This window comes from Sesamum indicum, linkage group LG3, assembly GCF_000512975.1.
Source record: "Sesamum indicum cultivar Zhongzhi No. 13 linkage group LG3, S_indicum_v1.0, whole genome shotgun sequence".
NCBI lineage: Eukaryota > Viridiplantae > Streptophyta > Magnoliopsida > Lamiales > Pedaliaceae > Sesamum > Sesamum indicum.
In genome coordinates, this window is record NC_026147.1 from 1,550,914 (window position 1) to 1,571,942 (window position 21,029).

The 21,029-nt window shown below is 33.4% G+C and overlaps 2 protein-coding genes and 1 pseudogene across 2 annotated transcripts; all 3 read left to right on the plus strand.

The window, feature by feature from the left end:
• LOC105156977 (2-hydroxyisoflavanone dehydratase-like) lies at positions 1–1,170 on the plus strand. Its single transcript, XM_011073259.2, has one exon. It carries the CDS (start codon positions 69–71, stop codon positions 1,032–1,034), a length of 966 nt encoding a protein of 321 aa, XP_011071561.1. The 5' UTR covers positions 1–68; the 3' UTR covers positions 1,035–1,170.
• Positions 10,507–11,725, plus strand: LOC110011728 (annotated as a pseudogene).
• LOC105157076 (2-hydroxyisoflavanone dehydratase-like) lies at positions 19,629–20,716 on the plus strand. The gene has a single exon (XM_020692717.1). It carries the CDS (start codon positions 19,701–19,703, stop codon positions 20,664–20,666), a length of 966 nt encoding a protein of 321 aa, XP_020548376.1. The 5' UTR covers positions 19,629–19,700; the 3' UTR covers positions 20,667–20,716.

A 21,029-nucleotide genomic window follows, 5' to 3' on the forward strand; every position in this document is an offset into this window, starting at 1 on the left:
CTACAGCTGATTTGCATCAAGTGTCAACTTCTGACCACTGAGGAGTGAGAACCCTTCTTTACACTGCCATGGCTTCCCCAACCAAAGATGTCCTCACTGACCTAACTCCGTTCATCAAAGTCTACACCGACGGCACCGTCGAGCGCATCTTCAGCTTTCCAGACGTACCTCCCTCGCCGGAAGACCCCACCACTGGCGTCTCCTCCAAAGACACCACCATCTCCCCAACCTTATCCGCCAGACTTTACCTCCCGAAGCTCACCGACCCCACTCAAAAGCTCCCCATCTTAGTCTACTACCACGGCGGAGGCTTCTGCGTCGACTCCGCCTTCTCTTTGCTCACCCACCGTTACATGAACTTCTTGTCCGCAGAATCCGGAGCTCTGGTTGTCTCCGTCCAGTACCGTCTCGCTCCTGAACACCCCCTTCCGGCGGCGTACGAGGATTCCTGGGAAGCCCTCAAATGGGTCTGCTCCCACGTGCTTGACCAAACCCATTTGGAGAAAGATGAGTGGATCACCAGCCACGCGGATTTTAACCGGCTTTTCATCGGTGGAGACAGTGCCGGAGGTAACATCACCCATAACATTGCTATGCGTGCGGGGTCGGAGTCTTTACCCGGAAACCTGAAAGTCTTGGGTGCAATTATCTCAAATCCCTTCTTCTGGGGCTCTCATCCCATCGGGAACGAACCAAGAGAAGATATAGAGCAGAGTGCCGCTTATAGGCTGTGGTTCTTGGCATACCCGTCTGCTCCCGGAGGCATTGATAGCCCATTGATCAATCCGCTGGCTGATGGAGCGCCGAGCTTGTCCGGGCTGGGATGCTCCAAGATTATAGTTTGTTTGTCAGAGAAGGATGTGTTAACGGCGAGGGGTTTAGTTTACGCAGAGGAAGTGAAGAAGAGTGGGTGGAAAGGCCAAGTGGAGGTGGTGGAGATTGAAGGAGAGGATCACTGCTTTCAGTTATTTGATCCTCAAACGGAAAAGGCCAAATATCTCATCAGCCGTCTTGCTTCTTTCATCTCACACTGAAATTTATGCCTTGTTTTTGCCCTTAAATCGCTTGTTGGTTGAGTATTACTCGGGTTTATATCATATAAAGAAAAATTCTTGTTCGAATCTAATTTGGTCGAAATAAAGTAATCACATTTAATATGTGATTGGTCAATTTTTTTGAACTGTATGTCAATCAGACAATAAATATATTGCACTTGTTATTTAACTGTTTCAGATTTGAACTAGAATTTCTTATCATATAATTCATATATTATATTTATTATATGTCAGATTTATATTATATTAATGTGATACGTGATTTATGCTATAAATAAGATACATGATTGTAATCAAATAAAAAGTAAATAAAAACACAAGTTGAACACAACACAGATCCCCTTTGGATATTGTCTCCAAATACCCTTTCTCAATACTTTTCTCTATAATTCATTATTTTTCCCGATTGTGATCGATAAATAGTCATACATTCAGCTAGTGAGTATTATAAAATACAAAACTGGCTAGTTTGGCAATATATATATATATATATATATAAAATAAAAGTCCGTGATACTCATAAACATCATTAATGACACCACCACACCAAACAGACGTGAAGTAAAAAGTGCCCTTCAACTAATAGATGACTAACTTATCAACTTTTTAAATTTTATATTAATTGATAAGCTAATTTCTTTTTTCTTTCTTTAGTTTTTTTTAGGTAAGGTAATATATTGATTTATATAATTTATTTTTATTTATAATATATTCTAAAGTAAAAATATTATTTATTATATTCATGTAGGAATGACGTGCCACGATAATTAGTAAAAGAATAAAACCTTTCAACATGGTGGAGTTGCAGTGTCTATTCAATGTATATTATAAAAGTGTGAATGATTTACAATATACATATATATATTTTTTTAGTGATGCCAATTATATCCTTTTTATATAATTATACATTATAAATAAATAATTTTGTAATTAATTTTATAGTTGTTACTTACTTAATTGGATTGAGCTATATTTTTAATAACAAAAAATTTATTATAAAGAGTTTTATTCATAATTACTAATATCTACTTCAATAATATTTTAATATCTAACACCATATATATTTTCATTCTAGACAAATAATTGTATTTTCACATGATTTTCAAACAAAAAAACAAATAAAAATAATAACATGACTATTAAAATTATATAGGCTGCAAATAACATTTTTATTACTATTTTCCTCACCAACATTGAAAATGAAAATACGCTAGGATATTATTTATGGATAATTACACCTCCTCTCACGAGGTTTAGTGTAATTACACGTAGACCTCCTGTAGTTTAAAAATTACATCTATCACCTCTAAAGTTTGCTTCCATCTAACAAATAAGTCTCCTGTTAGTCAAATTCACTAAATTTGCTGATATTAACAATACAATTGAACGAAAATTAATAATTGCATTTGATTGATTTAAACTGACTTATTGCAGGTCAAATAATTTTTTCGAACTAAACTACCCTTATAATTATGAAGATAGACCTCCTCACATGCATTAACACGTGAAGACGTATGAGGGTAATTTGGTCATAAAAAGATTTGTTTGACTTGCTATAAATCAGTAGTAAGTCAATCGAGAATAAATATAAATTTCTTTTGATTTATTTTATTAATATCGACAAATACAGTGAATTGTGACTAACGAAGGGATTTATTTGTTAGGCGAAAGGAAATTTCAAGAATATTAGATGTAATTTTTCAAACTACAAAAAATTTATGTATTGATGTATATTTGTAAAAAATATTAACCTACAAGGGTTAAAAAGTAATTTAATATATATGAGGCACATGTTAAACAAATGCAACCCACCACACAATATAACTCCCGACACTACTATAAATATTATTTTTTAAACCTAACTACTATTCATTGATAGTGACCACTCTTACTAAAAAACTCCATCGAAAATTGTATTTTCACCTGGTGAGTTATTGTGTCGCGGATAAATTTTCAATTTGATCTCTTTGTAAAACCCTCGACCAGCCCCCCACTCTCGGATGGAATATGCAGTAGTCGGTGTAATATTTTGTCCAAGAATAAACACTTTTCTGAATTGAGTTAACACATGGGAGTGGGTGGGTGGGGAGTCATTTATTATTTTCAATTCATTAGGGGTATGTGAATACGCTTGGCCAACAATGTTTGGTGCCTGGCTCGAGCTGCGCCTGGTGGTGCTACTCGAGCCACCACGAGCTGAGGGCCTAGTGGTGCTGCACCTCGAGCCCAAGGTGCAAGGGTGCTTGAGGTGGAGCGAGGTGCACCAGATGGTGCACCACGAGCTCGGCTCGAGGGAATTTTCAATAGGTTTGGTAAATTTCATAGTTATTATATGTTGGTAATTGTATTAGATCAAATTTAATATTAGTACAAATTTATGAGATAATTATTAAGCTGGTTTGAAAGTCTACGTTTGTGCATCTACAAATACTTATTTATAGTTGAGATTTTGTAAGACAAAAAGAAATTTTATAAATAATTATCTAAGTTTGTCTTCTACTACTTCTCATCTCTCTTCCTTTCTAACAAAGTGGTATGATCAGAGCCACTTAAAATATGATGAATAATGGAGTAGGTTCTTTACTCGTCACAAAAGAAAATTATGAAACGTGGTGCATATAAATGGAAGCGGTACTTGGTTCTCAAGATGTGTGGGAGATTGTAGAGAATGACTAGGATAAATTTCAAGATAAATCAGCGTTATCTCAAATGAAAAAGGATAATTTGTCAAAAACAAGACTAGATATCCTTTTCATAGTTGGGGTGATAAGTCATTTTATGAAGCTCCTACATCTAAGCGATATTGATTTTGCGGCAAATATTGATGGTAGAAAAAATACAACCCATATGTTTGGATTTGTGTTTTGAGTGTTTTGTTTTGTGTATTAAAGATAGAGAGAGAAAAATAGAGATAAGTAAGTGTGTGTTGAAGATAGATGATATGTTTGGATTTGTGTTTTAAGGTAATTTAAAATATTTTAAAATAAGTGGTGTAGGTTTGATGTTGGGATTTGAGAGACAAAAATCACTGTTCATTGTCAAATTATATTATATTATATATAAATATGTATATATATAAATATTGTATGTTTAATGTTATGTTTTTTTGAGACAAAAATAACTGTTTATTGTCAAATCATGTCTCTTTTATATTATATATATAAGTGTATATATATATATTATATAGAAAGTTGAAAAACAAAAAAACACACAGATAAAGTATAAAAACACAAAAACAAACATTGAGTGTGTTTTATTTTATGTTGAGAAAAGCAAAAACATAAAACCAAACACAGTGAAGTAGTCTTACCAGCCAAAGTTGAAAGTTTAGACCATTTTTGTCCTAGTTTCTCAACAATGTAAGCAAATTGTTGTCTGAAGACTACTTTATAATATACAGGAAACCCTAAATATTTACCTAAATTTTGAGTAATTGTGCATTTTGGATTTCAGGTAGTTAATAACCTGTCCAGACACATCACGAATTTCATAAGTGTCTCTTTAATATTTTCACAAGATTGTTGATCATCTGCTCTTGAAAATAACACAACATCATCTACCAGAAAAAGATGAGACATAACAGCACCTTTTTTCTAGAACCTTTTTAATAATAAGATTAGATGGTCTCTCCAAACATAAAACAAACGGATATGTAAAGGTATTCGGGTGAATTTATAAGCCGTTTAAAATATTTTATAAAATGTTATAAAGTGTGTGGTAATTTTTTTTAGAAAAAAAAGCGTATAAGGTCTAAAAATAAGATGTTGGGAGCTTATAAGTTGTCTAACTTATTTTTAAGATCTTAACAAATTTCTTCAAATTAATCACAAATTTGTCATTAGTAACATTATATAATTTTCATAATCTTATTTTATTCAAATACTTTATGAACGTATTTATAAAATAAGAGTTAAGATTTTATAAGCTTTAAAAAAAATCTTACAAGCTGTATGATTTTGTAAGATCTTTTTAATAAGTTTGGCCAAACACCATAAAATCTAGATCGGAGCTTGCATGTTTCATTCACTATTTCCATGAACTTTAGGCTTTTGGTTTTTGGCTTAAATGCATTTTTGTCGCATAATTCAGGCTATTTAGTGTTTTCATTCTTTAACTTTTAAGAGTAGCATTTTGCAACTGAATTTTTTTAATTTTTGTGATTTTCGTTTCATTTTCGTCGGGTTTACTACCCTTTTCATTGGAAATATGCATGTGCACCTCACGTGACCTTTTAAAATTGAGACTGTTATTTCTATTGGCTCATTTTTTCTCGTATTTTTTATTCTTTAACTTTGTAAATAGCATTTTGATCCTACATTTGTGTAATTTTTGCAATTTCAGTCCTTGTCTTTCATCAAAGTTCACCTCCACCTGCGAAAAGGGTGAACTCCAATGGGAAAAGCATTGAAATAGTAAAAATTAAAATGATGGTAGACTAAAATATTATCCTAAAAAATTAAAGAAATAAAATGCAAAATAATTTAAATTAAGGGAATAAAATGCATTTAACCCTTTGGTATTAAAGTCAATGTTTAATGGATCAAACCACCACTAAGTATATACTAAATGACAGCCTTTGCCCTCAATACTCTTTTATGGGCTTCAACCTTTCTTTATCTTATTCTCTATCTCCATGAAATTTAGGCTTTTGGTATTGATGGAGGAAGAAAGCAATTAAAGGGATAATTTAGACCTTTTCAAATCAAGAAGATTAGATGACAACCACATGATTTAACTTGATGGAGAAAATTACTTTGTTGTCCTTGTCCAATAAATCATAACCTTGTATTTGGGACAGATGAAGGTTAATGTAGTATTTTTGTATTACTTGTGCTAGGTAGCGCATAGATGATAGTATATATATACTCCTTACCTTCTTTTGAAAAATACAAAAACTACTTGTATCAAGATCCTGTTGAAATGTATTGAATCGCTTTCGAAGCAATAAAATTATCATTTTAGTCTCTGTAGCATTATGCGGAATCATGTATCAAGTGTTATTTTACTGAATCAAACTTTATAAACTTGGGTGGCCAAATGTAATACACAAAATGACGGCCTCTACATTCTCCGTATGTCGGGAGTCGACCATCACTAACTTATAATACGTCGAATTTCTACTTTCTCTAAAAGATTCGAACTCTAAGTAGAGAATTACGAATTTAGCGAGTAAACTATTGTTATTGGTAAATTCATTAGGCCAATCTGAAGCTCATAAAGATGATACAAAAAATAATTCAAACGAACGTTAAAGAATTTAATATGTAATGTAATTTTGAAAAATTTTAAACAAGCACAACATATCTACTCTTATTTATCTGTAGGATTATAACACTTCAAAAAGAAGAAAAAAAAAAAAAGAGAAGGAATTAAGAACACTTATACAAATGTAGGGCAAAATTATGAAAGGAGTACATGGAAGAATGCAAGAAGTATTTACCGAAAAAAGTTAAAAACCTAAAACAATTCGATAGCTATTTTTTATTTTATGAAATTCATTTTGGTACGAGAGGAATTATGAATAACTCTATTTTTAGTGTCCAATTGATATATATATATATATATATATATATTTATGTAATGCTATTTTATTCTTAGATACTAAATGAAAATATATTATTTCTTTTTTCATGACCAGTGAATTTTTTTATTGCATAACAATCGTAGAATTTAATCAATGTATCTCAACCGTTAGATCTAAATTATTAAAGGTTAAGATTTAATAAATTTTAATATATATATATATATTATAGTTATAATTATAAAATATAAAATATTATTTATAAAAAATAAAAAATAATAAAAGAATAAATTGCATAACACCCCCTGTATTTTAAGAAAATATCGTGAAACACCCTATGTTATGTTTATAGGCAAAAAACCCCCTGTGTTATTTAAAAGGCAAGAAAATACCCCCTCTTTTTTAATAGGACAAAATGCATAAAACCCTCCTGTGTTTTAAAAAGTCTGCAAAAAGCACCTCCCTGTTTTCAAAATAGGCTAAAAGCTCCCATGTGTTTTGTAAACTCAGCTCAATCGCCCCTCTTCGTTAAATCCAACAAACGGTGTTAATTTTTTAGAAAATGACCGTTATACCCTTACTTAATATATATTATTTCTTATTCTAATGACCGTTGGATTTTTTTGATCAAATATTGATTGTTAGATCTAATCAATTAATCTCAACCGTTAGATTTTGAAAAAATAAAAGATCTAAATTCAACATATTATTTAATTTATATTATATATAAATAATTTAAAATTTTAAAAATATATTATTATTACCACATCTCGTCGCCGGCGACCAGATTTAAATTCTTTACCAAATTGAGTAAGGCTGGTCTCATTAGAATCGTCTTGAAGAGACGAGTCTGATGGTGCTAGTTTGAGACTGAGATTCGATCGGACGGAGACGAATCGATGGAAAATATGTTCGGCGATCGTTGCTTGAGCCCACTCTCTATGATCGACGAAAACTCAAATTGAAGGTATGAAAATGTTCGTCTTGAAGAGAGGATTCTAATGGTACCATTGGGCGTCGGAAATTCGTCCGGACGGCGTCGGAAAATTGTTTCGAAGTTTCCGGCGAAAGTGGGCGAAATACCAGATTTTCTTTCTTTTTTTTTAATTTTTTAATTAATTTTAATTATATTAGTTAAAATATATTTTAGTAAATTAAGAATATTTTAGATAATTATAATAATTAAATATTTTGGCTAATTAATAATAATTATTGTAATTAAATATATATTTTAATTAATTAAAAATAATAGTTAGATTTAATAATTAATGATTATAAAATTATTTGAATTTAAATATAATTTAATTTAATATTTCAATTTAAAATTAATATGCCAAAATTTAATTTATTTTTTAAGGTGAAAAATGACAAAAAGAATACACAAAACAAGCAAAAATCCCTTTTTTTGTTATGTAGACCCATAGAGGGGTATTTTGGTCCAAAAAATTATTAAATATCAACCTAAATCGCAGAAAAAGACTACCAAATGCAGCAGACGCGCGTCTTCTCCACTTCCCATTAGTTGCTAACAGAATGGGGGTTTTTTGCTGACTAAAACAAAACATGAGGGGGGTTTTAGCCTATTCTGAAAACAAGGAGGTGCTTTTTGCAGACTTTTTAAAACACAGGGGGGTTTTATGCATTTTTTCCTTTTTTTAAATTAAAGAGAGTGCATTTCACATGCCTAAAATGAGTGGATTTCTTTCTTTCTTTCTTTTTTTTTTTTTAACACTTTTTGACATTGTTTTATATTTGCAAATGTCTATTTTACCCCTTTGTTTGATATATAAGAGAAAATTACTATTTTAGTTTAAATATATTTTAAGAAATTATATAGTATTGATAATTTTATTTATTATTTAGTTTTGATATATTTAATAAATTTTATTTATTTATAAAATATATTAACTAAATATTAAAATACCTAAAATATATATAATTTTTAATTAAATTGTATGGTGTTTTAAAAAGAGTTGATAATCAAGATATTTTAATTCAAATCAAATTCGGTCAAACTTAAATAAGTTATATAGTAAGTACAATGCATTTGTTCAGTAATTAGTACATAGTTAAAAAAAATTAATCAATTACATGACAAAACTATTGTGCTTGCTCATTTAATTCGACTTAACTTAATTTGAATAAAAAAAATTTATTGATAACCCGTGAAATGCAGTTGAGTGGGCTCCATGTATTCCGGCTGCTTGTACAATGCGAATCATCGACAACCTAGATATTGATGACCGGTGACTCCACCCCTGAATAGCTGGTTGTCTTATCAAAAAATTAAAAAATATAGTAGGGGCAAAATTGATAATTTCATACATCCATCATAGGATTACATAATTTCATCAAACATTATGGGATATTTGTAATTTTTCAAACAATAAGAGGTATCCATAGTTATACCAAATCTCAGAAAAATTCATTGTAATTTACATATATATATATATATATATTAAAGTTTGAAGGATTTTAACATGTTACAGTAGATTAGTAGTGCAAATAAATTAAACTAAAATGGTAGAAAGTTTAAGAGTTTGAATCTTTAAATGGAGTAGAATAACTGAAAAATTTAATATTGATTATTAGATTATAACTAAATTATTTTTATTAAACATGTCAATAATTATCTTAATTTGTGGATTTGTTAAATTAGAATCAATCAAAATTTATAAATAAAACTATTATTAAAAAAATATTTTAATAATTTTTTAACCTTTTCAAGCTTTCACTTCTAAACCTACCTAGTACATAATGATATCTGAAAATTATGTAAGGAACAGACATGACCGACATGAACAAGATAATTGTTCTCAACTACAAAAAAATTAGTATCATCAACCCTTAGCCCTTCTACATCAGAATCCTCATCCCTGGCCTCACTCTTTTTTCCCTCATCTGCCTCTTTGATCACATTATCTACTAAATCTCCCACTCGAATGTATAACCAATCATCATTTTTAGCTGCCACATCTTCCTTTTCATCCTAATCTTCTTTCGTTTTGTATTCCTACTCATTGTCACTATCATCAAATTCTTCTCTCCCTGAAGAAGACTTATAGTCATTCAGACCACCCACAACTTCATCCTCTTCGAACTCGTCACCCTCCTGAGCCGCTATTTACCTATGTATATAGATATTTACCTCCCTCATAGGTTGAAATTTAACAATTATTTTTTGCAATGCTGAAATCAGGGCTGAAAAATTTGGGATAAATAGAGCTTCGTTGTCGTTTCTTGTTCTTTTGCCTGAGAAGAGTCACGAGCACTAAGTGTGACTTGTACATTCCCTCCAACAAATCTACATCACTGCCACGCAGTTGGCTGAGTAATTAAAATATCCACGTGAATACACACATGGTCTGCTGGCCATTTCTAGAACTAGGGATTTACCATGTCTGCATTTTTTGGTGGAAGTGTCCCAATTAGTTGGAAAATTGGCAATAAAACCCTAATTCGGACACTGAACGAAAATAAAATATATATAATTTTTATTTTTGGCCTTAAACATTCACTTTTCCGTCCAATTATGAACGAAAACGAAATTAGACACTGAAAGGATTTCATATACATCAAATATTATTTTCCTTCCAACTTTTTTTCTAGCCAAACAACAAACTTTTTTCTTATACATCAACTTTTACTTCCAATTTTCTTATATACCTATTTTTCAGCCAAATCAAACAAACCTTTAGTTAATTTTCTTTTATTTCATTTTTGTATTTGATTTTTGTTATATATTTTTATTTTTATTTATAATATATTTTAAAATATAAAAAATATTATCTATATGCCCAAACAATGCCGGAGGACGACTATTATAAAATAAAAAGTTACAATTATGGCGTCCCAACAACTCATTAAATCAAATCAACTAAAGCACGCAAGTTGCTATTTAATTATGATAAGTAGGTCATCATAAGCGTGCTCTATTTTCAACTTATTCTCCTGTAAATTACCTACATTCACATCAAATGCCCACCTGAGATTTGAGAACCTTCCTTTATCTGCCATGGCTTCCACAACCAAAGAGGTCCTCACCGACCTCTCTCCGATCATCAAAGTCTACACCGAGTTCCTCCCTCGCCGGAAGACCCCACCACCGGCGTCTCCTCCAAAGACACCACCATCTCCCCAACCTTATCTGCCAGACTTTACCTCCCGAAACTCACGCTCCCCACACAAAAGCTCCCCATCTTAGTGTACTACCACGGCGGAGGATTCTGCATTGAATCCGCCTTCTCTTTCTTCGGCCAGCGCTACATGAATCACTTATCCGCCGAATCCGGAGCTCTGGTTGTCTCCATCGAGTACCGACTCGCCCCCGAAAACCTCCTCCCGGCGGCGTACGAGGATTCTTGGGACGCCCTCAATTGGGTCTGCTCCCACGTTCTTGACCAAACCCATTTCGAGAAAGATCAGTGGATCACCAACCACGCCGATTTTAACCGGGTTTTCATCGGCGGCGATAGCGCCGGTGGGAACATCGTCCACAACATTGCCATGCGTGCTGGGTCGGAGTCTTTACCCGGAAACGTGAAAATCTTGGGCGCAATTCTCTCGCATCCCTACTTCTGGGGCTCCAATCCCATCGGAAACGAACCAAAAGAAGATATAGAGCAAACTCTAGTTTACAGGCTGTGGTTATTCGTATACCCGACTGCTCCCGGCGGTATAGATAACCCATTGATCAATCCACTGGCCGATGGAGCGCCGAGCTTATCCGGGCTGGGATGCTCCAAGATTATAGTTTGTTTGGCAGAGAAGGATCTGTTAACGGCGAGGGGTTTAGCTTATGCAGAGGAAGTGAAGAAGAGTGGGTGGAAAGGCGAAGTGGAGGTGGTGGAGATTGAAGAAGAGGATCACTGCTTTCATATATATGATCCTCAAACTGTAAAAGCCAAGAATCTTATCAAGCGTATGGCTTCTTTCATTTCACAATGAAATTATGGGTTTTCTTCTCCCTAAATCGCTTGTTGAAATAAAATTATATCTAAGTTTATATTACGTTAATATTAGTAATAATAATAAGGCTTAAATGCAAGTACTGCCCCGCATTTATGGGGTAGTGGCATTTTTTGCCCTGTATCTTTCAAATTGTGCGTGATTTATACCCTTTGACCAAATTATAACCATTTTGTTCTTAGTTTAGCCTTACAAGCTTTGGAAAATAAATTAAGCCCTCTTAAATTTTTACTTTTCGACTGTCTTGTTCACGGGTATTCAAGTACTCGATTTCACGAACTTCTTCCAACTACAGTACCGAAGCAAATGGGTTCGTAGGCACTTGGCTCCTTAAACAACAAACAACACAACCCTAATTCATTTCCTACTTTAGCGCATAGAAACCACTCCAATATAGGGACTTAATAGAATTATGGACAACAGTTTAGACAGAAGCCTAATTTTTATTGAAAAAGTATATATATATATATATAATATTACATAGATATTATTTCCTCTGTTGGAAGAGACAACTGCTTAACCTTTCGTACAAAAGAGGACTTGACTCATTGGGAAAATCTCCATAAAACTAAGAATTAAAACTACAAAGACTTGAATTTTTAAACTATATTATGCTTTTGAAGATTTCGAGAAAATTTCTGATGATCCCCATTTGCTTCGGTGATTCCTTATTTATAAACATCCATGGACATCAAATACGGATTTCAAACTTATTTTTGATGACGTCACTACGTTCATCATCACTTTACCTTTTTCGAATGACATTATTGCTTTCGTCATCCCCTCGTCCTTTCCAGCTGATGGTCATGATAACTTGTTAGCTATATGATTGCTAGCTAGCTCTTCTCCTTTATGATAGTTGGCCTTGGGCTTCTTCTACCGATAGTCTTAATTGTATGTTTTTACTTTGTCTTGTAAAAATTCTTCCTTTTACCTTATCTTATTTTGGTTTGGGTTTTTTCTAGGCAACCAGAATTTTGGTCCTAAACAGGGGTTTTTCTTGTTTCACCCAACAAGGGTATATATGGTTATATCATGCCCAACATGCAGCATGTTGCATGTCTTCATTCTTGAGGCCTCGGTTGCAGGCAACTGTTCTCCCATATAAGTATTCTCTTTTTCTCTCACATACTTTCTGCAAACTCGGTGCTTTTTTCTGTCATGAAATTTAACAGGAATGATCCATTTACTTTAAGTGAAAATATTTAAATGAACACTTGACTTTGTCTATCTCGGTGAGACACACGCATAGACCCCAAGCTTTTCTAGTGGAAATATCATCATCTCTTATGGCTGACACCAGTGGAGGTTCTCCTGAGGCAGCTTTAATTTTGTTGAAAGCTATCATATCTGGTCTCTGCAGCTTGATGAAATGGAATGTTGGATGAGATCTCTTTCTATTGTTTCTAGAGCTGCTGATATGAATTTTAGCTCCAGAATATCTTCTCTTTTCTAGTGCGGGTTATTTTGCCAAAAATCATGAACTGCCCCACTAATCCACTCCGAAAGTTATTGAGATTTCGAAAAAACTTGGAGACATAGTATGAACTGAAGCTAGTGCCCCAAAATCATACCACTCTCAAACATATGCTGGTTTTGACCTTTTTAACATCCAAACTCGGTTATATTTTTTGGATGTTTCGATGATGGTCTTGCCTGGATTGACGCCGTCTCGAGAAATTAGTTTTTTCCCACATTTGCTATTAAACCTGCCAAGCAGAAGAAGTTATCAATTCATTAGTATTTAGTCTTAGAGGTGCCTGTCATCGACCTAAGGTTAATCTCTACCTCTCTGACCCCAGAGGTGCTGGGTTGTCTTGGATCAGCAGGAGTTTTCACTTCTTGTGATTCAATTACTGTCATTTCACCAGAGTTTGGCTTTGGCCTTGTATAAGCGGTACTTGAATCTGCTGCTACAGGTCTAGATCCATATATTCTAAGGGCATGTTTATGGTGTACTCTAAAGGTTTTCCCAACTCGCGAGTCATTATCGAGGGTGATGCATTTCGATTTGATTCTTGTAAATCGTTCCATAGCGAGGTTGAAGCCACCATGGTACTTCTTATTGTGATCTGGATAGCGTCAAGATTGATTCTTTGGACTTGGCCAACTATTTGGGCTTTCACCGATAGCTGTCCGAATTTTGTATCAAGCTCCTCAAGGTTCTCCCTAAGATGTTTGAGCCTCAGAATGATAGAATTTGCTTCAGATACCTCCATCTCTTGTCAAGAAATCTGCAAGAACATTCTCGTGCGATTTTATAATGACAATATTATAACAGTAATATTGACATTTAGCTTGTCATTTGATAATACGAGCTTTCTCAATTTTTTATTCTAATTTATTTTTTAAGAAAACTTTAACATTTATATTATCCACTTTTAATGTAAATTCTTTAGCAAGTAAGAATAAGGGTCATTTCTTAAAAGCTTTCCAGATTGCAAAGAACTCATTCTCATTAATGTGCTAGACTTGGGCTTGTTCCTCTGAGAACAACTCTCCTCTATATCTATAAGGTTCTTCCCCTGTAGCGGTCTTTTCATGAGCACTGTTGCCCATCTAATAGTCATTGGCGTCACTGTAGATTACCAATTCATCATTGTTTTGTGGTATGGCAATCTTTGGCAAGTTACTGCACACTTGTTTCACCTCACGAACCCTTTGCGTGTGAATTTCTTCCCACTTCCATTTTGAACTTTCCTTTATCTTTAAAAGTGGTTGGAACTCCTTTCTGCATTTCGTAAGATCCCTAATAAAGATACCTTCAAAATTAACAACCACCAAGAAACTCTGTAAATTCTTCTTATCCTTGCGTACGTCTGGAAAATTGTGAATTTTCTTCACAATATGATCTTGCAACTTAATTCCTATTTCTTCGATAAGATTTCCCAAAAATTCAATTTTATCAACAGCTATAGTAGTTTGCTTTTCAGAAAGCACTGATCTTTCTTTATGGCATGTATTAGAAAATATTTTAAGATGTTTAGTATGATCTTTCATATTTTTGGATACAATCAATATGTCGTCAATGTAGACAAACATGAACTCAAAATAATATTTAGAAAGATTATTCATTTCTCTTTGAATATCTGGGCTGCATTAGCTAAACCCATTGAAATACATTTCAGATATATTGTCTCTATGGTGTGAAGAATACAATAAATTTTTTTGATTCATTCTCCATTTTAATCTAATTAAAACCAGATTTCCAATCATATTTAGAAAATATTTTTGCACCTTTAATGTTTTCAATTAAGTGCTCTCTACTAGGAATATAATAACCATAAAATTCAAATATTTTATTAATCCATCTTATCATCTATATTCATTTGGATAGGCTTCTATCGAACATATTCATATTTGCATTCTTCCTTAATCTTTAGAGTTGTTTCAATCTTGTTCCTATCCCACAATTCCAGAGAGTTTTTACTGATGTTCCTCTTGATAAGTCTCTTGGCGTTCTCAAGAGAGAGCTTGGTTTCGTCTCTAATATCAAGTGACTTTATCTCCTGCAATGTTTCCATAAGGTTCTTACTCTCTTCCTTAGATTCCTCATAGAAGTTATCGCTATCGATGAGTCCCTATTGCCTGAAAGACAAAAGAACTTCACCAAATTTTTTCTTATTCTGTATTTTCGGATGAGTTAATTTGGCATCAAAATCACCACATTTGCTATGAAAATTTATAGGCATATCTTTTTAAATGCCTTTGCTCTTCGTAAAACCTGTATCTCACTACCACAGTTAGTAGTGAAGATTAACATATTCCTCTGATTATCCTGCATATATCTTGCAAATGTTTGAATGCACTTGTTACCTAGCAAGATATCAACACCTGTATCATGAAAATAGGTGTTTTTATTTTGAACCAAAATGTTTCAAATGCTCCTCTAATGATGATCTTGACTTCTCGTATTTCCTTATTGAGTGTTAGAATTTTCTGCATAAATTAAATCCCTTCCTTGAATAACGGGTAAGGTTTTCCTTGCTTCTTTAGGAAAAACTCTAGGTTTTGCGGTGCAAATTGCTGACATGAGTCAATATAAGCTGCAAAATGCTATGTCTTATTTTGATCATATAACATACCAACAGATATGTATATAGAAAATGGGCTCGTCATTTAATCCTTATGGTAACACCATCAAGACTATATTCCATTTGATTACTTTTTCTTCCCCATGGTTTATGATCTTTGGGGAAACTTAACCCCAAAGTCATACTTTCATTTTCTCGTCCTACAACACCTGCAACAAGGATTTTATGGCTTGCTATTTCTAACATGCCTTTATATCTGCCAACAACAGGTTGTTGCAAATGATTCAAGTCATCACAAGGAAAAGAGTTTTCCTTTTTAGTGATATCAAATATAATTTGTATCTCTTTCCATCTTTCAGGGCATCTAATTTTTAAGTTATCTACCCTAATGTCTTGAGGAGTTAAAGATTTTTACAACTCTTTCTCCCTTCCGTTGTAGCCTATTATCCTATCTTCTAAAAAGGACATTTTGCTATTACAATCAGTTCTAGAGCTTAATGCTCGGTATAAAATGGGTTTATCCTTGATTTAAGGTATGCATTAGTATTAACCACGGTACATGTATTGTGAAACAAGTACATAATTCCATTCTTTAGCAACATATCCTCATTGCATCAAAATCTTACATATTAAACCTTAATTGTTACAAGAATTCATAACAATTAAATAGAATAAAAAGCAACTTCAATCAAGAGAAAACCCCCTTTATATACTCTCTAGTGTGCTAGAAAGTTTTGAAATATAGACGTAAAAGTTCAGAAAACTATCACTTATATAAGTTCTAAATAAAACTTTCAAGAAGCAAATTAACTTTGAAAATTTGAACAAGATACATAATAAGAAAACAAAAACAAGTTGTGTCAACCATTTTGCTCTTGTATAACATTATTTATCAAGCATATCAAATTAAAATTAAGTATTCTTGACCTTAACATGTAATAAATTCACAATTTACATTTGATCCAAAAATCACTAAAATTTGAAAATAAGTAGCGAATTCACAATTTACATTTACCTTAGGAAGTAATGAAATACACATTAAATTTTCATGTCAAATAAAATCACCCTTTAAACCAACTGGACTCTCTATATTTCAACTAAAAAATTCCTATCAACATTAGAAATCCCAGAACCCCCATTTAGCCAACCAAAAAGCCAAAAAACCCTTAGAAATAGTACTAGAAATACACGTATTTCTTTTATGTTACAGATATTTGAATACATTGGTATAAAAACCCGTGATGGCATCTGAACACTTACCAATATAAGGATCAGGCTGCCACCACTTATTGTAGATTGTTTCGCTTACAGCTATCATTCTATCAATGCGTTCAATATCCTCCTAGAAGCCCATGCACATTAAAATACAACAATGCAGAATCCAATTTAATACGAGGGGACTATTTTCTAAGCAACCAAGCACATAAATTTATGTCGTTATTATCATCATCACTAGCATATATATGTAAGAAAAGAAAAAACACCTTCATCATATTAATAGTTTCTCAATTTAAATAGCGGGAAAAGTATCATTTTAGTCCGATAAGTATGTCTAATTTTAATTTTAGTTTGATAACTATGCCCATTTTTGTTTAGATCCAGCAACTTACGAAATTGCTTACTTTTAGTCCTCTGTCAGATTTTCGGACAATTTTACCCCTATGAGTGTATGTGGACTAAAACTGCCGTTCAAAATTTGCATAGGGATAAAATTGTCCGAAAATCTGCCAGAGGACTAAAAGTAAGCAATTTCGTAAGTTACTGGACCTAAATAAAAATCAATATAGTTATTGGACTAAAATTAAAATTAGACATACTTAACGGACTAAAATAATACTTTTCCCTTTAAATTGCCATTCTCTTTTACTGATAACTCAGTAATAATTCGCTTTGCTTCACTTAAGAATTAGATTTTCTATCACGAATGAGCACATAAATTACTTTTGTAGGTACTTATCTAAGTATTCTGTGCACAACAAAAACTGATTTTAATAAAAAAAAAAATTATATGTACCATCAATTGACTTAACACTAGTTTATAATAGGTCAAACAAATCTGTTTATAATCAAAATTACCCACATACGTTTTCACGCAATAATGCATTTGAGGAGGTACAACTTCATCGTTATAAGGGTAATTTAGTCAATGAAAAAATTATTTGACCTGCAATAATCAGTAATAAGTCAATCGAGGTTAACTATCAATTTTCATTAAGTATTTTTTGTTAATTTATCAATAAATTTAATAAATTTTAACTAATGAAGGGACTTATTTGTTAGATAAAATCAAATTTCAGAAGTATTAGATGTAATTTTTCAAATTACAAGAGGTTTACGTATAATTAGATCGAATTTTAAAGAAGAAGGGTATAATTATCTTTAAATAATATTTCTTGTTGGGGACTTTTGATTAATTGATGGTGTTTTGGGCCTTGTAGCCACTTTCTCCCAAACCTACCTCCAAAAGTGCCTCGGCGCCGTCCAAAAGGCGAGATAAGGTTGCACACTTAAAAAAGAGCAAAAAGAAAACAAATATCAATAATTTATGTTATCTTTACCTAATCAATTAATGGGTATGGCGTTTTCCAAACCTCAAGGCTGATTTAGTGATTGAGGCAAGCTCCAATTGCTTCTAAATTGAATCGTGGCATGTGATATTGGGTTCCTCGACAAAAAAATGGTTGTGGGGCGAAATCGCGTTGTGGACAAATTGAGAACTCATGCAAATATGCAATAATAAGGTACATTGGGCATATTATATGGGATCAATGCAAGATGTTGGCATATCTAATGAGCCTCGAACTTATGGAGTGATCCTACTTAAGCGAGTCATGATAGACGGGCGAACTCAAGTGCTACTAATGCATCGAGTGAGAGTTGCGTTTGAGATGAGCGTTGTGAGAGCGTGATTGCCCTGCGATGCAAAGCAGAGCGAAATGCTCCTTGCAATCGAGGGATGTGTTAGAAGGATCTAAGATTGTGAGCAAGACGCTTGGAAAAGTAGCTAGTTAGACTGGAGCACAAAAACACGCAAGACCGTGCAAGTCGAAAGCCTCGTCAAACACTGACATTGTGGATAGATGAGTGCATGAGCACAAGGTGCTGCACAGGCACACATCATCCAATGCGAGCTTCAAATGCCGAAAATACATGATGGGTAGTCATCAAGACTTGAGATGGTGGAAAACTGGTAAAAGATCGGGTGTAAGTTGAGATGCACCACAGGACGAAAAATATATTTCGTTATGAGACAAAAGAATTTTCATGTGATTTGATGTATCAAGCGATTAATCAACATAACAACCGATTGAGAATATTGATCCATAGCCTCCCAAGGATAATCAAGAGGCCACGAGATTAAATTAGAATTCTTTTTTACTTTTTGTTTGAATTAAAAAACTATAACAAATATATTTTTATTTAATTTATTAATTACAAATTGCATTTTTTTAATTTTAATCTTAAAAGTTTAACATCTATAAATTTAACAGTAAAAAATAATTATTAAAATATTGTACAATCAATAAAAATATTTTATTTTAAGAAATAATAAAAAATAAAATACGGAGTTTCCAATCAATTTATAACCATCTATGGAAAACCTGTTCTAGTAGGATTTATTGTGACTGATTTATGGCCGTCCGAATCCTATTGAAACTTTTCATTTGTGATGTGATTCTTTGTTATTATCAATCCCTTAGAAATATGCATTTTTTTTAGAGTGATAAATTGAAAACATCCATTGCCCCATTTCTATGCTAATATTGTAAAAAAAAAAATAAATTATAATATGACATTTTGTTTTGCCAATAATGCATTTTAAGTAATTTATTAATATATGCATTTTTTATTTTTATTTATAATAATTATATAAATAAAAAATATATATTATATATTAAAAAAACAACACGTCACGACGGCTATTATAAAATAAAAAATTAAAATTATGCTATCCCAATAATTCATTATAGTGTGAAAATCATTAAAGAAATCAACTAAGGCATTTATATTTTAACAAGTAGGTCATTAAACGCATCCTATAAATCAACCGCAGTGCATTCACATCAAATGTCTTAACTCTTCACCGCCATAGATTGGAGCACCCGGCCTCCTTTATCTGCCATGGCTTCCACAACCAAAGAGGTCCTCACCGACCTCTCTCCGATCATCAAAGTCTACACCGACGGCACCGTCGAGCGCCTCTTCGGCTCGCCACACGTTCCTCCCTCGCCGGAAGACCCCACCACCGGCGTCTCCTCCAAAGACACCATCATTTCCCCAACCGTATCCGCCAGACTTTACCTCCCGAAACTCACGCACCCCACTCAAAAGCTCCCCATCTTAGTCTACTACCACGGCGGAGGATTCTGCGTCGAATCCGCCTTCTCTTTCTTCGACCACCGCTTCATGAACCTCTTATCCGCCGAATCCGTAGCTCTGGTTGTCTCCGTCGAATACCGTCTCGCTCCCGAACACCCCCTCCCCGCGGCCTACGAAGATTCCTGGGACGCCCTCAAATGGGTCTGCTCCCACGTTCTTGACCAAACCCATTTCGAGAAAGATCAGTGGATCACCAACCACGCCGATTTTAACCGGGTTTTCATCGGCGGCGATAGCGCCGGTGGGAACATCGTCCACAACATTGCCATGCGTGCTGGGTCGGAGTCTTTACCCGGAAACGTGAAAATCTTGGGTGCAATTCTCTCACATCCCTACTTCTGGGGCTCTAATCCCATCGGAAACGAACCGAAAGAAGATATAGAGCAACATACAGTTTACAGGCTGTGGTTATTCGTATACCCGTCTGCTCCCGGTGGCATTGATAGCCCATTGATCAATCCGCTGGCCGATGGAGCGCCGAGCTTGGCCGGGCTGGGATGCTCCAAGATTATAGTTTGTTTGTCAGAGAAGGATCTGTTAACGGCGAGGGGTTTAGTTTACGCAGAGAAAGTGAAGAAGAGTGGGTGGAAAGGCGAAGTGCAGGTGGTGGAGATTGACGGAGAGGATCACTGCTTTCATTTATTTGATCCGCAAACTGAGAAGGCCAAGAATCTCATCAAGCGCTTGGCTTCTTTCATTTCACACTGAAATTTGAATTAAATGAAATTAATTATTAAATAAATATAATATATTTATTATGTGATTGATTATTTTAATAAATTTTATATAATAAATGTATTATATTTGTCATATAATTAATTTATGTTGGATCATATCAATATGACTTGGCATTTTTCAATTTAGAATTTATGGGTTCCTTTTTTCGCCCCCTTAAAATAGAATGTTGGTTAAGGTTCTTTAATGCATATATAAAGCGCCAGAATATTAAAAGATGAATTCAAAATTATATCTAAAAATTGGGAAAAGTATTATTTCATTTGCTAAATATGTTTAATTTTAATTTTAATACGATAACTATGTCCATTTTTGTTTAGGTCCAGTAACTAACGA